Source organism: Rattus norvegicus, chromosome 13 (genome assembly GCF_021556685.1).
Source record: "Rattus norvegicus strain SHRSP/BbbUtx chromosome 13, alternate assembly SHRSP_T2T, whole genome shotgun sequence".
In the NCBI taxonomy this organism is placed as follows: domain Eukaryota; kingdom Metazoa; phylum Chordata; class Mammalia; order Rodentia; family Muridae; genus Rattus; species Rattus norvegicus.
The window spans coordinates 79,161,021-79,181,641 of record NC_141546.1 but is presented as its reverse complement, the minus strand read 5'-3'; the positions used below and the strand labels follow the sequence as shown (position 1 = coordinate 79,181,641).

The window sequence follows — 20,621 nt, the reverse complement described above, 5'->3', positions numbered from 1 at the left end:
TGCTTATCAGAATAGTAACTACCAGAGCAGAAAACACCGGAGTCCAAAAAATATATTTAAGGTGATGCCCATCTGGTTGGATTCCAAAGCAAACTATTTACATTAAGACTGCACTCTTAGTCACTGACCTGGAGAGTACAAGGTTATTTACATCTTGCTCAAGGAAAGAAATACCAGATAATGGGCACCTGGATGTGAGCACTGTATTTGGTAATCGACAGATACTTGGCAAGAACTGATCATGAACGGATAGATTACTACCTGCTACGGCAGAATTCTGATTACTCTTTCTGTTCTACTCTAAGGAGCTTTGAGGTTTTCTTATGTATACTTTCCCATGGATCACAAATTATGAGGAAGGGTACTTTCTATTAGTTCCCCAGTCATAGAATATTTGACCTGCTTGTTAGAGCTGTATAGATAATTGTTATGTTTTTTTTTTTCTTCTTCTTTTTTCTTTTTTTCGGAGCTGGGGACCAAACCCAGGGCCTTGTGCTTGCTAGGCAAACGCTGTACCACTGAGCTAAATCCCCAACCCCTAATTGTTATGTTTTTAATGGCAGGGGGCGGGGGGGAGCCTGTTTTGACATTTTCACAACTGAATGGTGGGAATCAGATTATCTGCAATCTGGAAGTTGGAAATAGTCTATTATCAGGCACTCCCTCGCCAGTAAACACCATGCGGGTGATACCTTTGTCTATGATAAGGAATGGTGTTTGCATGCCAGCTATCTGGTTTTCTCCAACCGCTGTGTCTAGGAGCCACCAGCCAGGCTTGGATGCCTTCATTTCAAGAGTTTTAAATGAACCTAAAATAGAGAGTGAAGGGCAAAATTACGAACAATGATTTGCAAGTTAATGTTGTGACGGAGCTCTCTATGAGTCTTGAAGTCCCTGCCCAAAGCTGCAGAGATGTTAATTAAGAGTGATGCGTTTCTCTTGAGGCCCTTACACATGAAATGAATCCAACAGCAGCTACAGCACCCACAAATCCACAAAACAAGGAGAATGCTTGCTTAGAATTTACAAAGTCCTGACTTTGACGAAGAACTGGGCACCTCAGTGTATGCTGCTAATCAAGGTGCTCATAAGGAGGAGGCAGAAGGATCAGGAGTTCAAGTCCATTGGATGGGGACACACGAGACGATTTTGAGCAAATAAACCATCAGACAAATAAGAAAAAATTTGCTAAAATTAAATCACTCCGTCATTAAAAAAAAAAAAAACTAGCAGCTCCCCTTAAAAAGGAATTTTCACTTATCTAAATGTACTGTTACAAGTTAGCCCACACATAATTCAAATACACAGTTTCAAGCTTCAGAATGGCTTTGAATGACTCAGCTTTATGGCTATAAAATGTGTTTTCTTTCTCTGTTTTTCTTTTTCTTAATATGTAAAGAATACAAATATTCTTTTTTTTTTTTTGTTCTTTTTTTTTTTGGAGCTGGGGACCGAACCCAGGGCCTTGCGCTTCCTAGGCAAGTGCTCTACCACTGAGCTAAATCCCCAACCCCACAAATATTCTTTTTTATTGTTTCAAATGCTCTTAAATGTGTACACAGTGGAATAACATTGTATATAAATTGTTTCATAATAAATGAAAGGGTTTCTAAAACATCTGTTTATCCATACTGATACCCAATGCCTACTCTGCCAATTGACCCTATGTTTAGATTCTGTTGACTATAATTTAGGACCATGTCCCTGATTCTGAGTAAAAATTAATAACTGATAGCTATCCACCTCAAACACAGTGAATAAGCCTTCTTATGTTATTTTCTGCTGAAAATAAGGGCTGAGTTTGGTGGTTCATCCTGTCTCTGAAGTTAAACAAAACATCACTTTCTATATTTCTTGAGAGTGGCAGGAGAGAACCAAACAGGAAGCCATTTCTCCATCTTCTTAGTAAAACAGACCCATCTGGACTCCCATTTTCACATATAAGGCTAATTTACACAACGACTTCCTCCATGTCCATATATGAGACCAATTCACGTAGTGACTTTTCCCATGTCCATATATGAGACTAATTTATACAGTGACTATCTCCATGTCCACATATGAGACCAATTCACACAATGACTTCCTCTATGTCCACATGAGGCCAATTTACACAATGACTTCCCATGTCCATATATGAGACCAATTCACACAATGACTTTCTCCATGTCCACATATGAGACGATTCACACAATGACTTCCTCCTTGTCCACATATGAGGCCAATTCACACAATGACTTCCTCCCTGTCCACATATGAGACCTATTCACACGGTGACTTCCTAACCTTAACTCCTGTAATAGAATTGCCTTTCACTAGTTCCTCGGACCTTGGAAGAGATGCAGAATCCTGGCTCTCCTCCCTAAGACCTATGCTTATCCAAAGTGTCTGAGAGTGAAGTCTCAGTAGATGTGCATCGCAGCCAGTGCGCTGGTCTTCAGTGGCATCTCTCCCTCATAACTCCTCTCACTAGCAGATCTCCCTGGAAACAACAAAACCTTCACTGATGACTGCAGTTTGTCTAGATCTACACCAACCCTCGCACTTTCATGTGCAAAGCTCTAAATCCTGCCATCAGCTCTTACGGTCATTAAAAGGATCTTTCCCTCCAGAGTCATGAATTTGTTCAAGATTATGATTCCCAGAGTCACTTCCTCAGAAAGGTCAGGGCGTAGGTTTCAGAAGTAGATGTCAAGAATCCAGAAGAGCTCAGGTAAGTTTCTAATGAACCTCTGAACAGCAACCATTTCTCTTTCCCTGTGCCTTGGTGACTTATCTTGTCATGGACTGAAATCTAATTCTTATGACACACAGAGGTCCAGGAGAAACTGCATGAGACACAGAATCTCTGAAGAACCAAGTGGGCTTGCAAATATGTCCTGTGAGGTGCCTACATACAGCTCATAGGAGGTCTGTTTGCCTTGGGATTTAGATTAGCATCTTCTCTCCTGATTCCTCAAATGGTAGATGTACAAGGAGAGAAAGAGAGCCAACTACAGATGCCCCATCTTGCTATTTCTTAGCAAGGACCTCTCCCATCTCAGATCTTTACCAGGCAAGAGGGGCCAGACCCCTAAGTGGTGCTGTTTGGTCCTATTATCCAGCAGGATCTGGCCATGGAAGTGAACCACGTGAATATCTTGGGGGCCGCCCATGTTCAGCAGGTACAGCCTCACCCACTCTTGCTCATACATTCTCAGGCCGGGCAGGTTGTAAATCATCCCATTAATTGCTGAAAGGAGAGAGAGTTGTAATCAATTAAAAACTTGTAGACACAAGGAGGAGTCAGGGAGTCTTCCTCGACTCACTACCTTTCTTCCTCATTGCTGGACATTCCTAAGTCTATTCAGATGTAGAAAGTGTTCTCAGCAGGACCCCCTTGGGGGGAATTAAAGGAAGGATTGAAAGAGTTGAAGGAGCTTGCAACCCCATAAAAACAACAATGCCAATCAACCAGAGCTTCCAGGGACTAAGCCACTACCGAAAGACTATACATGGACTGACCCAGGACTCCAACTGCATAGCCTTGTTGGGGCACCAGTGGAAGGGGAAGCCCTTGGTTCTGCCAAGGTTGGACCCCAGTCAGGGGAATATGGGGTGGCAGTAAGGGGAATGTATGGGGGAATACCCATATGGGGAAGGAGCAGGGGAGGGGATGGGGGCCTATGGACAGGAAACCGGGAAGGGGAATAACATTTGAAATGTAAGTAAAGAAATATATCTAATAAAAAACTTAAAAAAAAGAAAGTGTTCTTGGAAGTTCCACAGAACCAGTAAGAGGCTGAATTAGAACTTCCAAATCCTTGGGTTACTTCATAAGCACCAAAGTACGAACCAGCTCCATTTTAAACAGTTTTTGTCTCTCTTTTCCCTAGATTTTGTCCTGCTTAAGGTTTTGCCCATTGGTCCTCCACGTGGATAGTATAAATGTTCCTTTGCTGCAGAAAAACAAGAAAGGGCAGGCAATGCAAAGCCCCACGGTGAGGGTAAATAACAGGTTCGTGTGTCACACTGTCCTTGTAGAGACTGCTCCTCTACCTACCTCTCAGGTTAGAGTCCAAGATTGCCGCACTGGATCTACACTTCTTTAGTGAAATCGGAGGATTTTATTTTGTTTCATTTTGTTTTGAGATGGGGTCTTGGTATATACCTCATGCCAGCCTGGAACTCACTCTTTAGCCCAAAGTGACCTTGAGCTCGAGGCCTTCTTGACTTATCCTTGGACACACTACCATTGTGTGCCTGTATATGTGTGTGGTGTATATCTGTGTGTGTGTCTGTGTATGTGTGTGTGTGGTGTATGTGTATATATATGATATGTATGTGTGTGTATGTTGTATATGTCTGCGTGTATGTGGTGTGTGTGTGTGTGTGTGCATGTGCTGTGTATGCCTGTGTGTGTGTGTGTCTGTGTGTATGAGGTATGTTTGTGTGTGTGGTATATGTCTGTGTTATGTATGTATGTGTTTGTGTGTGCATATGTGGTATATGCCTGTGTATGTGTGTGTATGTTTATGTATGTGTGTGTGTTGTATGTCTGTGTGTTTGTGTATATTTAAAGCACCTGATACAATCTTAATCACCTTAAAAATATAACACAAAAAGGTTAATGATAAATCTTGTTGCTACCAAATACTTAACTGGAACATAAGCAAGGGAAGAATTCTCTTCTTCAATGGATTGCTGTAGGATTTTGGAAAACAGTCAAGACAACTTTTGGAAGGAAAGGAGTTGAAATTATTTTGGCACTTGTGAAATCATACCAAGTATGGGAACGCCTAGCTACATACCTGGGCACCAGCCCTCACCCCCATGTTTCAGTTTCTGTTAAAGAATTAGATGTTGTAAGAGTGAAGGGCATTGAGGTGATAATTGTGTCGGCATTGTTAGGTGGCTGCACCAGGATATGGGAGTGAGGACTCAATGAGCATTTGATAGATGGAGCTGAGAGATAAGATTTGCTCACTTACATACTATTTCATATATTCCTGAGCACATGCTACAAAAGCCAGGCAGGGGCTGGGGACTCGAGATCTTTTTGTCACACAGCCTGATAAATACTACAAGTTGGGATTACATAGTGTCTACAAATTATGCATCATGAAGCTGTACTGTTTGAGGGAACCAGGAAGTATTTCTTGTAGGGTGCTCCTTAAACAAAGGGCATAGCTGAGAGACAGTCTGTCTGACTCTGCAGCCTGTTCTTACTAGGCTGAGGGGACTTCTAAAGAGTGAACTTCCTGCTCATGTGAGCGAGTGCAAGGTCTGAGAGGCCTGGAAAGAAGGGAAGGGAAGTGAAGGGAAGGGGAGGGGAGGGGAGGGGAGGGGAGGGGAGGGGAGGGGAGGGAAGGGGAGGAACAAGGAACATTATTTACAGTCTGTCCGATAGCTGTGTGAATCAACTGTATTCTATTTAACAGAATTTTTTGACACTTGAATTTTTAAAATCTTTAAATGTTTTCATGAAAAGCAGATTTTATCCTTTGTGGGTGGGATTTTTGCAACAAATAATTGTTTGACTGCTTGTATCTCAAAGTATTTTCACAGGTGTCATTGAACTCCTTGAAGTAGAGTCAAATATAGAAGAACTGTGTCTTGAATGTGTTACTGATACAGGGCTACCTAGCCTCAATGGCTGGCTAGAGGTGGTATCTAATAGCATGTTATAAAAATATCTTGACCTACCCTTGTGCTGTCTTGCTTTCTGACCAGAGGATAACTTACTGCTGCCCCTGGCTGCATCGAGATAGAGGATCCAGAGGAAGGAGCCACCACCCAAGACACACTGAGGGACAGACAGATTGTGAACCTGGCCTGTGAGCCTCTCTGCCACTTGCTTCTGAGTCAGGTACCTCATGCGTGTGCTGTGGACTGATTCTTGTCATTGTACTGAATAAACCTTGAGACAAAAAAAAAAAGGAAAACAAAACAAAACAAAACAAAATATCTTGACCTATGTTTATTTGCTTGCTTGTTTGTTTGTTTGTTTGTTTATTCTTTGAGAGATCTCATCGGGGAGCTCAGGCTTGTCTCCAACTGTCAATCCTCCTACCTCAGCTTCCAGAATATTGGGCAGATTTTAGGCACATGTAAGTTTCTTCTCTCCCAACATTCTGACAGACTCATTACCTGCAGCACACGTCCTCAGTAATCAGGAATTTCACGACAACCACCTCCATTTCCAAACTGTTAACTTAGTTATCTTTCATTTACTTTGTGTGTGTGTGTGTGTGTGTGTGTGTGTGTGTGTGTGTGTGTGTGTGTGTGTCCAAATGGGGAATTAGTTTGGGTGAGTGGCCCTCAGGTTTGGAAGCAAGTATTATTCTTTACTGAGTCATCTTAGCATACAAGGTCTTTATTTAATTCTGATTTCTAGCTGTTGTCATTTTGGCTGTGCACTAAGCCCTTCATTTGGCCTCTTTCCTAAACCATTTTGTAATTTATCTGCCAATTTACAGGCCACAGGCAGGTCAGAAGGGGGCCGGTCAAAGGACTTCTGAACAGAGATACTTTCCCAGTGTGACCTAAGTGCGGGCTGCATTGTGTCCCATCATCTGACTGCTTAACTTCCTAGTTCCTCAGGCTGCCTGGCATAGGTGCTTCCTGCAACTGCAAAGAGATGAACCTCCCAGAACCACTCTGATTTCAGAAGAGACACATGTGTGATCATGTCTTAGCATGGATACTTACATTTTTAGAGAACAAGAAACAAGGTCAGTAGTGTCATAAACAGTGACACCACGCTCACTCCAATGTACGCTGCTGTCTGGGGCACAGTGCCCTTTTTCTTGTTGCTTTGTCTGGCAGTAGCCCATGTGTGCTATCCTGCACTCCCTCAATGGTCTTTAGCAAGATTTCCTAGCAGCCAAATCCTCTTTAGGATGCCCAGTCAGGTTTAATCGATGCTCCTGACTCCTCAGGAACACCTAAGGTCTAATCTTGGGAAGACCTAAGGGCAGGAAGCGCTGTGACCTGGTGAGCTTTAATCAGAGAGTAGATCAAGGACAGAGGGAAAATACCGTAAAACTCGTGCGAATTTTTCGCTTCTGGAGATTCAATTCTCCATGACCCTTTGGACTTTTCATAGTACCAGCTCTTCTTCTCATCAAAGACCATGAAGAGCAAGACAAACTCTCTCATGTCCAGAGGCAGGTTGCTCGCCCTGTCAAGTGTTCCTTTCCGGCAGATCAGAAGGGGGCCGATCAAGCCTGAGTGGATGTCTCGCTCCTGGAGGAAAAGAACAGAAAGCTGAAAACACTTTCCTTTCACCTGGATTTTTCTCTTCCTCCTCTGACAATCACAGCTCTTACATAACAGAAAATCTCATCTCGGAGGCTCCAAACTTGAAGATCAGTAATAAAACTGGGTAGTTATCCTTTATCTGAGGAACAATAATAACATTGACAACCAAATGAATACAGTTTATTGAGCCACTAGACTGTGTTAAAGGCTTTGTCCGTAGTATCTTATTTAATCCTGATAACCATCCTGAATGGCAAATGTAAATACGTTCATTGGACATGAATTGACTAATTTCTCTCCTCCCCCCGCACCCCCCCGCTCCCTCTCCCTCCATCTTTCTCTCCCTCTATATTTTGGAACCAGGAACTGAACTGATTTCCATTCCCAGCCTCTTTTTAATTTTCAAGATTGGATCTCACTAAACTGCTCAGGCCATCCTTGCTCACACCCTGAGCCAATTGCACAGCCTCCTGAGTATCTGGAATCGCAGATCTTGGCCACCACGCACAATTTTAGAACCTGCAGTTGGGGTTGGGGATTTGACTCAGTGGTAGAGCACTTGCCTAGCAAGCACAAGGCCCTGGGTTCGGTTCCCAGCTCCGGAAAAAAAAAAAAAGAATAGAGAGAAAAAAAAAAAAAGAACCTGCAGTTATGAAAGGGTAAATTGCTTTCCTAGTGTCCCTGTAGGGATGAGAATGGGTATTTTACACCTAAGCCTAGAAGAACACTCCCACAGACGTTTGGGGCTGCGGTGATGAATATTTGATGAGTTTAGAGGAGACCCTGGGTTTGGTGCTCAGCATTGAAAAAAATCACCAAACATCATCAACAAATCAATAAGAAACTGAGTCTATGTGCTTCTCTCTCTCTCTCTGTCTCTCTCTGTCTCTCTCTGTCTCTCTGTCTCTCTGTCTCTCTCTCTCTCTCTCTCCACCCTCCCTCCCCCTCCCTTCCCCCGTCTCTCTCCCTCCCCCTTCTCTTCCCCCCTCCTTACCCCCTCTCTCTACCCCCCTCTCTCTCCCCCTTCCCTCCCTCTTTCTCCCTCCCCCTTCTCTCTGTCCCTCCCCCCTCTGTTTCTCTCTCTCTCACTAAATATGCTAAAAAGCACATGTGCATTTACTACATGTAGCATGTGGTTTTGAACACTGTATATATTACGGAATGATAAGTGAAGACCCTTAAATTTCCAGTGAACACCTTCTAAAAGCTCAAAAAGAACGTCAAAGCATCCGGCTGTGCCCAGAGGGCTGGGTATGTGTGTGGTACAATAAGTGGGAAATTGCTTCCTCCATGACAGAGTGGTGCAGGAGTCAGGTGGCCAGGCCTTGTTCCCCTCAGCCTTGCCTGAGACTAACTGAGCCTTGCTGTGTTGTGGTACAGATGAGTCATTACAACACACCCACCTGGCTGCCCTGGGTTTCATGATGGGTGCCTTTCCCCGGGAGCATGGTGTTCAGGGAGGTCCCACATGGTCAGAGACCAGCATAGTTTTTCTTGTGGCACTAAGTTCAGGAGGCTCCTTGGGAACTTTCATAAGAGGTGGGGTCAACACTAGGCCTGTGATGTCCTTCACCCCTTCACTTGCTTCCACAAAATATACATCTTTGACTTCCCCGACCCTGGTAGAAATCAGCCCAAACCACTGGTCCAGGGACAAAAGGGAACCCCAGATACCTTGTCTTAGCAAAGAAATCTGTGTTTGAGGGCAAACTGGAACCGCGGCTGCCCTTTGCCAGGTAGAGGGCTCTGTGTTTTGTTTGGCTGTGAACCTGGGAAGAGTCCTCAGCCACCTCTTGTCTGGGTTTCTTACTGTGCAAAGGTCTGTCTCTCTGTCTCACGGTCAAGGAGAAAGAAGGCAGCTGAGCGTGCAGAAGGCACTGCATGGATGCTGGCATCCCTCTGGCTCTCCTAGGTGCCCAAGGCCAGCCAAGAGGACAGGGGCTTGGCACAGCTTACCACGGTCAGCACAGTTCATCTAGAGAAGCCAGTGACTCCTACCTTCCTGTGGGAGCTGTTCCGGGTGGAATGTGCCTGGATTATTTTTCTGGGAACACAGCAGTCTACTCCCTGTGTCCTTATTTAACTCAGAATGGGGTTGACTTATTATCAAAATACAAAAAAAAATTCTTTATTAGCAAAGGGTATTCATTAAGTAACAAATTGAATCTCCTCCTGGCTTAATTGGAGCAGGGAAAAACATTGCTCCTTAAACTCCCAAAGCCAGCCTGTGATCTGTGCCCACACGGTTGGCTCAATACTTTCCTTGTCTCCTCCTGACTCCCTGCAGTCCCCAAAAGCCTGACTTAAGACTAAACTACTTTCAAATTGTTAAAGAGCACGTTTCTCTGTGTACACACCTCATTTATGCAATCCCCATAACATCCGCGGATGAACGCTTTTCTCTGTGCCATTTCTGATGAACTGTCGGGAGAATCTGAGGCCATGGTAGGCACACTGTGGATGGTAGCCCTTTCTTGTGCCCCATAACGAGCAGGAGAGGCTCTTTTTTTGGTCATGGGAGGTGTTAGGTTTCAAGACAGGGTTTCCCTGTGTAGCCCTGGCTGTCCTGAAAATCACTCTGTAGACCAGGCTGTCTTCAAACTCACATCCACCTGCCTCTGCCTCCTGAGTGCTGAGATTAAAGGCATGTGTCCCCACCGCACACCTCACAGGAGAGACTTTTAACAAGAAAAGGTGAACTGGGGCTATATGATGAGGGAGAGGTCAGAACTGAAACCTACCACATCCACTGCAGAATAGTAGACCCAAGCCCGGCAGGCAGAACCGGGGTTCTCTGGTCCCGCGCGCTCAGTGGCATGCCATACATATGTGTAACTGCTATTGGGCTGGACAGCATCATCTTCCTGAAACCATTTAGGAGAGTCATCTTCGTAATTCTTTCCCTCTGAGGACTTTTCATAGGAAAGTCCATGGGCATGAAGAGAATATGGTCTGGATGCTAAATTTTTAAATCGAACCTAGAGAGACAGAGAGAGACAGAGAGAGAGAGAGAGAGAGAGAGAGAGAGAGAGAGAGAGAGAGAGAGAGAGAGAGAGAGAGAAGAGTGACCTACAAATGTATTAACATAGCAAGCAACACCAAACTAAAACCACAACGATACAGGCTGTGACAGGCAGTTACGATATCAGAGCTAGGGTATACTGGGTGCCTATAATTGCAACCTAATTAATGCATATTATTTGACCTATTTTACCAATGATCACATGAGTTAGGCCCTGACCAACTTACCTTCAAAACACAAAAATGTGCTCTTAGGCTCAAGCTACAGTTCAATCCTAAGTTACTTCTCTAATGACTTGAACTGTCTGTTCCAGACTCATGTGTTGAAAGCTTGTTTGGGACTTCAGGATAGTGATTATACCATGAGGGCTCTGGCCAACAGATAAATAGGATGGCAGATTCATAATTTGATTATATTATTGGAAGGTGGTGAAAACCAGGAGGTTGAACCTAGGTAGGAAGAGGCTCGTTGGGGCACACTCTTGACATATCTATCATCTGCCTGGTCCCTTCTTTTTCTTGTCTGCTTCCAGGACTCCACAGCTACATTTCGCCACATGCCTCCTACCATGATACTCTGTGCCTTAACCCAGTCCCACAGAGATGGTGGGCAGGTAACTATAAACTGAAAGCACTCAATCCCCTAAGCCAAAAGAAATCTTACCGTTTAAAATCGTTTCCCCTGTATATTTTGTCACAGCAACAAAACCTAACGTATCCACAAGTGAGATTTGAACCTGAATAAAGCATGGCTCTTGATCGTAATAAGCTTTTGTATTACTAGTGAAGAGAGAGACGTGAGTGAACCCAAAGCACGAATCTGGATATAACAGATGCTGTGCATAGAGTGTAAATGGGTTTAGGAGGGTGCTGCCTTGGAAACACAGCTGAATGTTTAGGAGAATTTGGAAGAACGATGGAAAGGTTCTTAAGAAAAATGGGATTGGCCCTTGTAAAACGAACAAATCAGAACATGGTCATTTTAGATTCCCAGAAGAGCAGAAAGATGTCTGCAGGGAAAGCCTGTCTGTGGCTAGGTTGGGAAATGCACAGATAGACTAAGCCCCTGGTGACAAATGAGGTTAGAAAATGACAGCTGAGACTAGGCATAGAGTCATCAGGCTCATGGGGGAATCTTCTGGTCATTTTCCTCTGTAATTTCTAGTGACCAATCACTTGACAGAAAGCTTCGTATGTTTTCAGGGGATGTATAGAACTATTAAGAGTCCTATTACTGTTTTGTGCCCCCCCCCCAACCATGTGTTGACAATGGCTTAGTTACCAGCCTGTGACACTTTTGGGAGGTAAAACCTTTAGCATGTGAGGCCATGTGCTTAATAAAAGAAGACAGGGGAGATCAGCCACGACAGAGAGAAAATGGAAGCTGATGTAAAGATTCCACTCTGTGTATTTACAATTTGCAGAGTGTGCCTACTTGGATTCCTGGTCTCAAGGACTTTCAGCTGGATCCAGTCAGGACACAGCGGCTACAGCATTTGCTTCATTTTCCCTAACCCATACCCTTAAGGATATCTCAACGCCCATGTACAGCTTGAAGAAGTTATGGAGGAGTCATCACTCCAATTCCCTGGACTTTTGGGGGGGGGCTGAAAGCAGTTATTCTAAAGTTGTCTTTATTAGGAATTTAAAATTGGTTGTACTTTAACAGAGAGGAATTAGCAAGATTGAATTGTACAGTCATAATCTCATTTGGTAACTAAGCTAAAATCACATCTTTGCTTTGGTATAGAATTTATTCATCAAAAAAGTTTAAAAGTACAAGGTTTAGAGCCAGTCCTTCTGTGATGTCATTACAAACTTCTGAGTTGATTACACATGTGAGTTAAGGGCCAAATAGCAAATTCATGGCTCTGACTTTGTGAGAGTACTTTCAAGATAATATTAAGATATAAAGACAACAGTCCAGATTGTCTTATATAGATGGTTTTCAAAAATGTCAGAAATCCACAAAATTTGAGACTTAAAGTTACTTATCTTTTGTTGAGACGTAGCTGCTCCTAACAGTTCCCCTTTGGCAGATTTAATGAAGAATTTGCACATCTCTATCTCCAGGTGAGGCAATACTTTGTGGCTAGGAAGCCATTGAACAAAACTGCCTATTTCATCTGCAGACTAATGCTGTCCAGAAAAGGACACATTATGCAGAATAGTTGACTGATAAGCTCTGCCAAGACAAGGTGATCAACCTTTCAAAACTCAGCATTTCAAGAGTCTGTCAGTTGATTTGGGGCCAGAAGGACAAAGACTTGCACTCACATGTTGCTAACAGAGGACTGTGCTAGTGGAGATTTGTCTCTACAACCTCTCAGTTCTGCAAGCTGTGTTAGACTTTCTATGTGTATAGATATTTGGTCATTCAAAGATTTCTGATGTGGTTGAAAACTGGTAGTCTTGTAGACAACCCAAGCTGTTTAGCATTGAGAAGGATAATACATTTGAAAGGGTGGTTTTTCAGATGGCATACGATCTCAAACCAAGATATAAGTCAGGTATAGAATTATAGTCTTTTAGGATAGGTGACAAGGTGCTTTAGTTAATGGACAAAATTGATGGGCTGGGTGTTGAGTGTGTTTTATAAATTGTAGAATGGTAATAATTGTACTCAATTTTTATATAAGTGAAAAGGCCTTTTAACTGGATAAAAAGGGGGAGGTGTTGTGATTTGCCCTGGAGTTATCTATATCTTGATGCTGATTCCATTGCTCAAGGACGGCTGCCTAGTCACGTACTCAGGTCTCAGGTGACTTCACCCCTTTCCCCCCATTTAATTTGTAAAATACAGGTGAGGGCAGGTACAGGTTAGAAGGAGGCCTGTCATTGGATGAGAAGGAAGGATAGGCAGGAGAAAAGTTTGAAGGAAGAGGAGGAGACTGGAACAGAAAGAGGAGACAGGAGGGACAGAGAGGTTAATCACGGCAGAGAGAAAAATGGAAGCTGACGTAAAGATTCCACTCTGTGTATTTACAGGTTGTTATTAATGTTCTTAAAGGATGGATGTGTACTGGGCTTTGTATGTTAAGGTGGGCAATTATATCTTATCAATTGGGTCAAAGAAAGAAAGAAAGGAAGAAAGAAAGAAAGAAAGGAATAAAAAAAGAAAGAAAGAAAGAAAGAAAGAAAGAAAGAAGGAAAGAAAGAAAGAAGACAGGCTACCTGGAGCATGCCCTGAAGCAATCTCAGGGCAGTGGCACATCCCTTTCTTTCTCTTTAAGTTCTAGCCACCATGAGGTAAGCAGCCATCTTGTCCAGCCTCAGTGGAGGACCCAAAGTAAAGGAGTCAAGCAATCATGGATGAAATCATGGGATAAAAGTTTTTCCTCCTTTGGGTTATCTTGAGTTTTACCACAGCAACAGAAAGCTGACTAAAACAGATTCCCATTATCTTTTATGATTGATTGGTCTTGATGTGTTGGAGTTCAAGGACAGGGTCTTGCGTATCACATGCTGAGTGGTTACTCTTTACCTACTGAGTCATCTCCTCCACCCTCTGTGTGCCCTTTGGAAAAGAGCAAATGGCCATTGACAATTTGGCAAATACTCACACCAATAAAATGTTATGTCTTTGGACACAGAATGGTTTACTTTAGATCCACAGCATTTTCTCGTGTGTTTTGTTTGTTTATTGTTATTATTATTAATTTGTTTTGTTTGATATGTGAGAGGCGAGGAAGTACGGGGGAGCTAAACTCTGTTACAATGTAACAGGGTAAAGGTTTCTCCATCTTGTCTCAGCTGAAGTCATCTTTGGTTTCTAACGCCTACCCTGAAAAGTCCTGTGGGAAAGCATCCAACACTGTTGTAGAAACCCAGCTAACTGCATGTGCTTGGCTTCTGTTAAACTGCTTGCTTGCTTCCTTCTGCAACTGCCAATCAGGATGTAGCTTTTCTATGCTCTTTGTCTTTAACAACTCCCTAAAATATGCATTCTGCGGGGCTGCTCTCTGAAAGTGTTTCTCACCAGGCAGTCGCTAGCTTGCTTAATAAAGACTCCCAATTTGAATTCTGGCTGCCCAGATACCCTACAACAATAAAAATAAGCTACTGTCTGGGAACTAGATACAGGATTTTGAAAGCAATCAATGACTAAATCTGGTAAGATACTTAAGAAACTTGCTCACTCATTTATGGTGGAGAGACATCTTTTCTCTGATTCCTAGTTTCCTTTTCATTTATCTTGTCTCTTAAGAAAGTATTGGGACATATTTATAAATCAATGTTATTGCCATCCCTACTTCAGCCATGGGATACTCTTGACTCATTTTCCAGGTTAGTTCAAGACAGGCTGGCTTCAGCTAGAAATCTCAGTGCTATTTCTTCCAGATTAAATCATTTTCACTGTTAAGAAGGGTAAGATCTTTTCTGTAGTTCAAAAATTGTCAAATAGCCAGGCCGTCTTTGTGAGGAAAGAATGCTGTTATTTGTTAATTCTGGGAAGCCAATCACTTCCCAGGTTGCTGATACCTTAGCAATGTTTTGGTGCTTGTGGTAAGTTTCCTGAGGATCTAGGAGGTTCACATGAGACTTACTTGGATCACATCATCCACTTCAGCACGTATTACAGGGCCAAGAATGCCAAGGTGCTCCTCATATTCCCCCTGAGGATCACGGCTTGTGAAAGTACTATCAAGGTATTTTCTGAAAACAACTTTCTTGTATGTGGTGTCCTTTGGAGTGTTGTCTGTTTCTTCATTGTCCATTTCACTAAAATGACAGCAATAGTATCCATTTAAAAGAAGAAATAGTTCAATTGTTAAGGGTGTCCAAGTTTGGTTCCCAGCACCTACTTTGGGACGCTTACAACCACTTGTAACTCCAGTTCTAGTTATTAATATATATTAATATATAACATAAAATAAATAAATATATAATATAATATAATATAATATAATATAATATAATATAATATAATGGATGTTCTGGCATTTGAGGGTGCCAGGCACACACATGGCTCACATACATACATGCCGGTATCCAAAATACATATAAAATAAAAATTAAAAAATTGAAAAGAACTTAAGAAATAATCTGGTAACTAGCATAGAATATTTAATGACCATTCCATCTATGAGCTAGTAAATATATGTAATTGAAACACAGGTGATTACATATATCCTAATTCCCTGCTCAAATATATTTTCTTAGGTAAGACTTCCTAGGATCTTTTGGGCTATGTCAAATCTCATTTATTAAACTTACATAGTATTACTATAGTCTAGACAGCAAATTCCTATAATAGTCCTATAGTATAGTATTTCTACAGTATGTATAAAAAGTCTATGGATAAGTGTCCTTTACCTTAAGAGTGGCCATTCTGAGTTTTGATTTTGCTAAAGCATAATTATCCCTAAGTTTTTAGACACTGGTCTGAGCAAGGATTCTCATGATAGGATCCTCAAGATACAGGTAACAAAATATAAATGGACAGATGGGATACCACAGACTTCCATAGTAATGGCTCTTGTTTTGCTTGGGTGTCACCTAAAATGTAGAAGCTAATATTGGAAATGACAAAGGAACTATCACTGGAGACTCAGATTATATGAAGTATCATTTGTTCAAAATTATCCCCAAAGAAATGTAGGTGATTTTCATAGCAGTGGTGACAAAGAATGAGAGTGTAAAGAGAAAACTAGTCAAACCTTGGTGCAAATTTTGAATAATCCCAGGATATTTCTTCAGCAGCAATATAGTAGAATTTTTTGTTCCCACCGAAGCTACGGAGATACCATGCTGCAATAGTGTCAGGGTTTCTGGAGGAGTTGACATTTGCCCTGGTGTCTGTTTTGTAGGGGTCATTGTAGGTTACATAGTCATCCTCAGGATAATCTTCGTCAATGCTCTCTAGCTCCTCACTTGGAATCATCTCAACATCGTCTCCATCAACTCTACTGAGACCTACTACAACAAGGGGGTTAAATGTCTTTGACAAAGAAGTGTCATTAGGTGTGGGAGATAGTAAAGGAGGCTGCATGTGAATGAGGTCTGGATGAGGAAGAGTCTGATTCAGTTCTGGAAGAGGTGAAGACTGACCAGAATCTGGGGGGTAGGATGCTTGACCAGGGTCTGCAGAGGATGTTTTGTGCCTGTGATTAAGAGCAGGGCTTGTCTGGATGAGGTCTGGAGAGAGGGTCACCTGATCAATGTCTGGGGATAGTATTATCTCATTAAAATCTGGTGAGAGGGTCAAGAGGCTGAGGTCTGGGGAAAGGGTAACTTGACTGTTGTCTGAAGAGAGGGGCATCTTATCCAAGTCTGGGGAAATGACTGTCTGACCAAATTTCGGAGAGAGAGTCAGTAGGCTAAGGTCAGTGGAGGAGGTCTCCCAGCTTTGGTCTGAGGAGATGGGTACCTGACCTGGGTCTAGGAAGTAAGTCTTCTGCTTGTCATCTAGAGAAAGGAGCACCTGACCTAGGTCTGGGGAAGTCTTCTGGTTGTCATCTGGGGTAAGGGGCACCTGACCCAGGTCTGGGGAGGAGGTCTCTTGGTTTTCATCTGGAGAAAGGGTCACCTGACCCAGGTCTTGGGAGGAGGTCTCCTGGATGTCATCTGGAGAAAGGGTCACCTGACCCAGGTCTTGGGAGGAGGTCTCTTGGTTTTCATTTGGAGAAAGGGTCACCTGACCCAGGTCTTGGGAGGAGGTCTCTTGGTTTTCATCTGGAGAAAGGGTCACCTGACCCAGGTCTTGGGAGGAGGTCTTCTGGATGTCATCTGGAGAAAGGAACAACTGATCCAGGTCTGGGTAAATAATTGTTTGATCCAATTCTGGAGAGATGGTAAAGAGATTTAAGTCTGAGGAAGGGATTGCTTGGCCATCATCTGAAGTGAGAGGTGACTTTTGACTTTGGTCTGGAAAGAAAGATGTTTGACTAATGTCATCAGAATAAAATTCATGGCTTAGGTCATAATCGATCCCTTGACTGGGCTCTGGAGGAGAGGATCTGTAGCTAGGATCTGTGGTAGAGTGTGTTTGATTAGGATCTTGGGTAGGAAATGTTGGAGAGTGTTCCTCTGGTGGCACTGACTGAAAAAGGTCTAAAGAAGAGCTCATCTGCTCAGTATCATTTGAAGGGTTCTGATTATAGTCAGGAAGTGACCTGTCAGTACTCACTGGAGGGGAGGTCTGATTCAGATCTGTGGAAAGAGCTGTTTCATTGGATTTGTGGAGTAGTAATGAATGATTGAGTAGTCTTCTATCTAAAAGTGGAGGATGGTCTTCTCTTCTCGGATGGTAAAAGCCCCTTGGAGACAGAGGACTGTGTAGTGCAAACTTCCTGTTCTTCTTCTTCTTCCGTGTCCTGATGAACAACTGTCTTTTCTTAAAGTCACCGCTTTCCTCCTCCTGTCTTACATGTGGAGATTTATGCCTAAATCTAGAAAATGTTGGGAGGTTACTTGGCTTCCCTGTCGTGTTTATGCGAGAGGTGCTAGCTCCCCAAGGCGTTGAGATATTCTGATTTTGAGGACTGTTTGTCAGCTTATCAATATCTGTGTTTTCACCATTTGCTGGTATTATTTCATAACTACCCTTTTCAGAAGCCATATGCCACTGTCTGTTCAAAAGTTTGGATGCGACCTTTTGTTTTAAGAGTAACAAATCACTAGGAATGTCCTCCTCAGACTTCATTCTGGAAGAAGTATTCTTTGGATTTGAATGCCTCCCAGTTTTTCCGGCTGGAGCTTTCATCCAGGAGAACCTGTGCTTCATCCTGTGGGGTCTTCCTGTCTTGATTGTTTTAGGTTTAGTCTGTTCTCGACTCCCTGATCCTTTTGCACCAAGAGGAAGTAGGTATACCACTGTGATGTTCGACTGTGGGTCTTCCATATCATTTTCATAATATGAGCTGGAATGATATTCTGTTGAAGGGTTGAGGACGGAGTTCTTACCTAAGCCAGTAAGGTTTCCAAGTAGGATACCAGCTATGGTGGCTCCTGAGCCAGAAAGTGTTCTTTGAGAGTCGTTGAGGTTATTATTGGTGATCTTACTAAGGTTTCTTGAGGATTTTGAGTCAACAACTCCGTCTGTGCTTAGAGATATGAATTCAGAGCTGTTTTCTAGAGCGAGAGCAGTGAGATTGAACTCGTCTTCCTTCGGATTCAACAATGACTTTCTGAATGACCTAATTCCTAGTGTTGACGCCAGTTCGTACTGGTAATCATCATCTTCGTTTTCTATGCCAAAGTCATTTTCCACAGAATCATGAATTTTCCGAGTTGTCATGGATGTAGGTTCAAGAGGTTGATAAATCTCATATGAGTCTTCATCGTCATCATCATTCCGGTTACACTTAACATCCCTGAATCTCAATCTTAGGTTTCTGCGTCTTGGATTGGAACTCATGGTGGTCAACATCCAAGTTCCTTCATAAAAGACAGAGAAGAGAAGGCTGAAAGCTCACGAAAAGTTACTGAAACAGGAGGATCTGTTGGGGAAAAAAATTTCTAGTGAATGGTGAGTTACTGAGTCATGGTGACATAAAAAGAAAAAACCAGGAATAAGATATTTAGGAAGTTTTAAAAAAACGTAACTTGACTTTGTTTTGGAATCTAATCACAAGGTCAATGTACTTGTAGGCTAGGGTAGTTATGATCTGTGGAAATTAAGGAGAAAAATAGACCTTCAGTTTGGATTTTTTTTTCTTTTTTTCGGAGCTGGGGACCGAACCCAGGGCCTTGCGCTTCCTAGGTAAGCGCTCTACCACTGAGCTAAATCCCCAGCCCCCAGTTTGGATTTTTTTAAGAGTCACTTTTAGAATATATCAAGAAAAAGGGTGCAGGGATTGATGATAAAATGGACCTTGAAAATCATTAATATCTTCTTAGTTGTACATTTTGTCTAAGACTTGGAGTTTGGGAGATGATGAGATTGTTTCTTCCCCCCCACCCAAAAAAAAAAAAAAGGATATTTAGGTATTTCTAGGAAATGATGTATGTGAGGACAAAGTAAGTTCGAGTCACATTGAAAGTGAATTACTGACACACTAAGGATGACCTGGGACATGTCCAGTGGGAGCCATGTGTGGAGTGCTAGGCATATCTTTTTGCATATCTTACAGCTAGGAGCTGATGAAACTCTGTAAAGCACTGTTCTGCTTTTAGGATGAGTGACTTAAAGCTTAGTGAGGGTGAGTAAGCTGTCTCAAGTTACAAAAACACCAAGTGGCAGAGCATGGTTTGAACTTGGGTCTTATATGCCGATGTGGTCTCTGAGACAGCCTCTAAGGCTTATCTAATGATTGTTCCCTGGATGGTGGGATGGTCTCTGCTAAGAACTGAAAAGTGGGTCTGGGGAGATGGTTCAGCTGCCACAAGTACCTAAGTTTGATTCCCCAGAATTCGTGTTTTTGTGTGTTTGTTTGTTCTTGTTTTGTTTTTTGTTTTTCTAAAAAGTTAGACATGGTAGCCCATGTTTGTAAAAACAGTTCCAGGGGCGGAGGTGGGGTGGACGAGGCTTGAGAGATGGCTCAGCATTTAAGAGCGTTGACTGTTCTTACGGGGTCCTGAGTTTGGTCCTGAGTTTGTGGAGAGCTCTTGGTGCTGTTCATAGAAATTTTGGCAAGTACCTGTCACTGGGCTCAAGGAAGAAGGCTCAGATAAGAAGATTCACATTTGGGCTAATGCAAGGATCAAGGTAAACACAGCCAAGGAATGTGTGACGTCCCTTTTGTCTTAATAATCCTATTAAGCCCCCAGACCCAGGGACTCTGGGGACCTTACTGCTTTGTTTGATTGCTACCTGGTATGGTCTCTTTGATTTTTACCTTGCTTGATCACTTTGTCTTTGATCTGAGCACTGACCATATTCTTTAAATGTATCTAGATTGATACAAAAGCAGACTGAGAAAAAGTAAAGCTGCTTCAGCCTCAGAACTGGCTAGAGTCATGTTAAATGTTGTCTGATTATCTTTTTCTCTTCTTAATTCTCACTCCTGCCCTGGATAACCTGTTGACTGACTGAGCTGGCTTGGTCATGAGTTCAATTCCCAGCAACCACACGATGGCTCACAGTAATCTGTAATGGGATCTGATGCCCTCTTCTGGTGTGTCTGAAGACAGCAACAGAATATTCACATAAATAAATAAATAAATCTAAACAGACAAACAGCTTCAGGGAAGTAGACATAGGTGTGTCCTTGGGCTCCCTCGACAGTTACTATATATATCCAAGTTGGCAAATCCTATGCCAGTACTTCATTTAAAGGTGGACAAGGAAGGGCATCAAAGGTTGTTTTCATGGCTAATATCTTTATGCTGCTTCTTCATAGTTACATTTATCTTGCTGACATGGTATGTCTTTACTGTGCCGTTGTTCCAGGGATGTGCAAGTTAATCTCCCAATT

General features: G+C 42.6%; 1 protein-coding gene across 1 annotated transcript in view; it reads right to left on the bottom strand.

Annotated features, from left to right (window-relative positions):
* Nucleotides 1-20,621, bottom strand: part of F5 (coagulation factor V) — a 69,685-nt gene that overhangs the window by 12,339 nt on the left and 36,725 nt on the right. Inside the window, 6 exon segments of the mRNA NM_001419051.1 lie at nt 693-809; nt 3,053-3,232; nt 7,020-7,227; nt 9,984-10,220; nt 14,811-14,985; nt 15,924-18,642. Of these exon segments, the coding sequence (NP_001405980.1) occupies nt 693-809; nt 3,053-3,232; nt 7,020-7,227; nt 9,984-10,220; nt 14,811-14,985; nt 15,924-18,642 (3,636 nt within the window).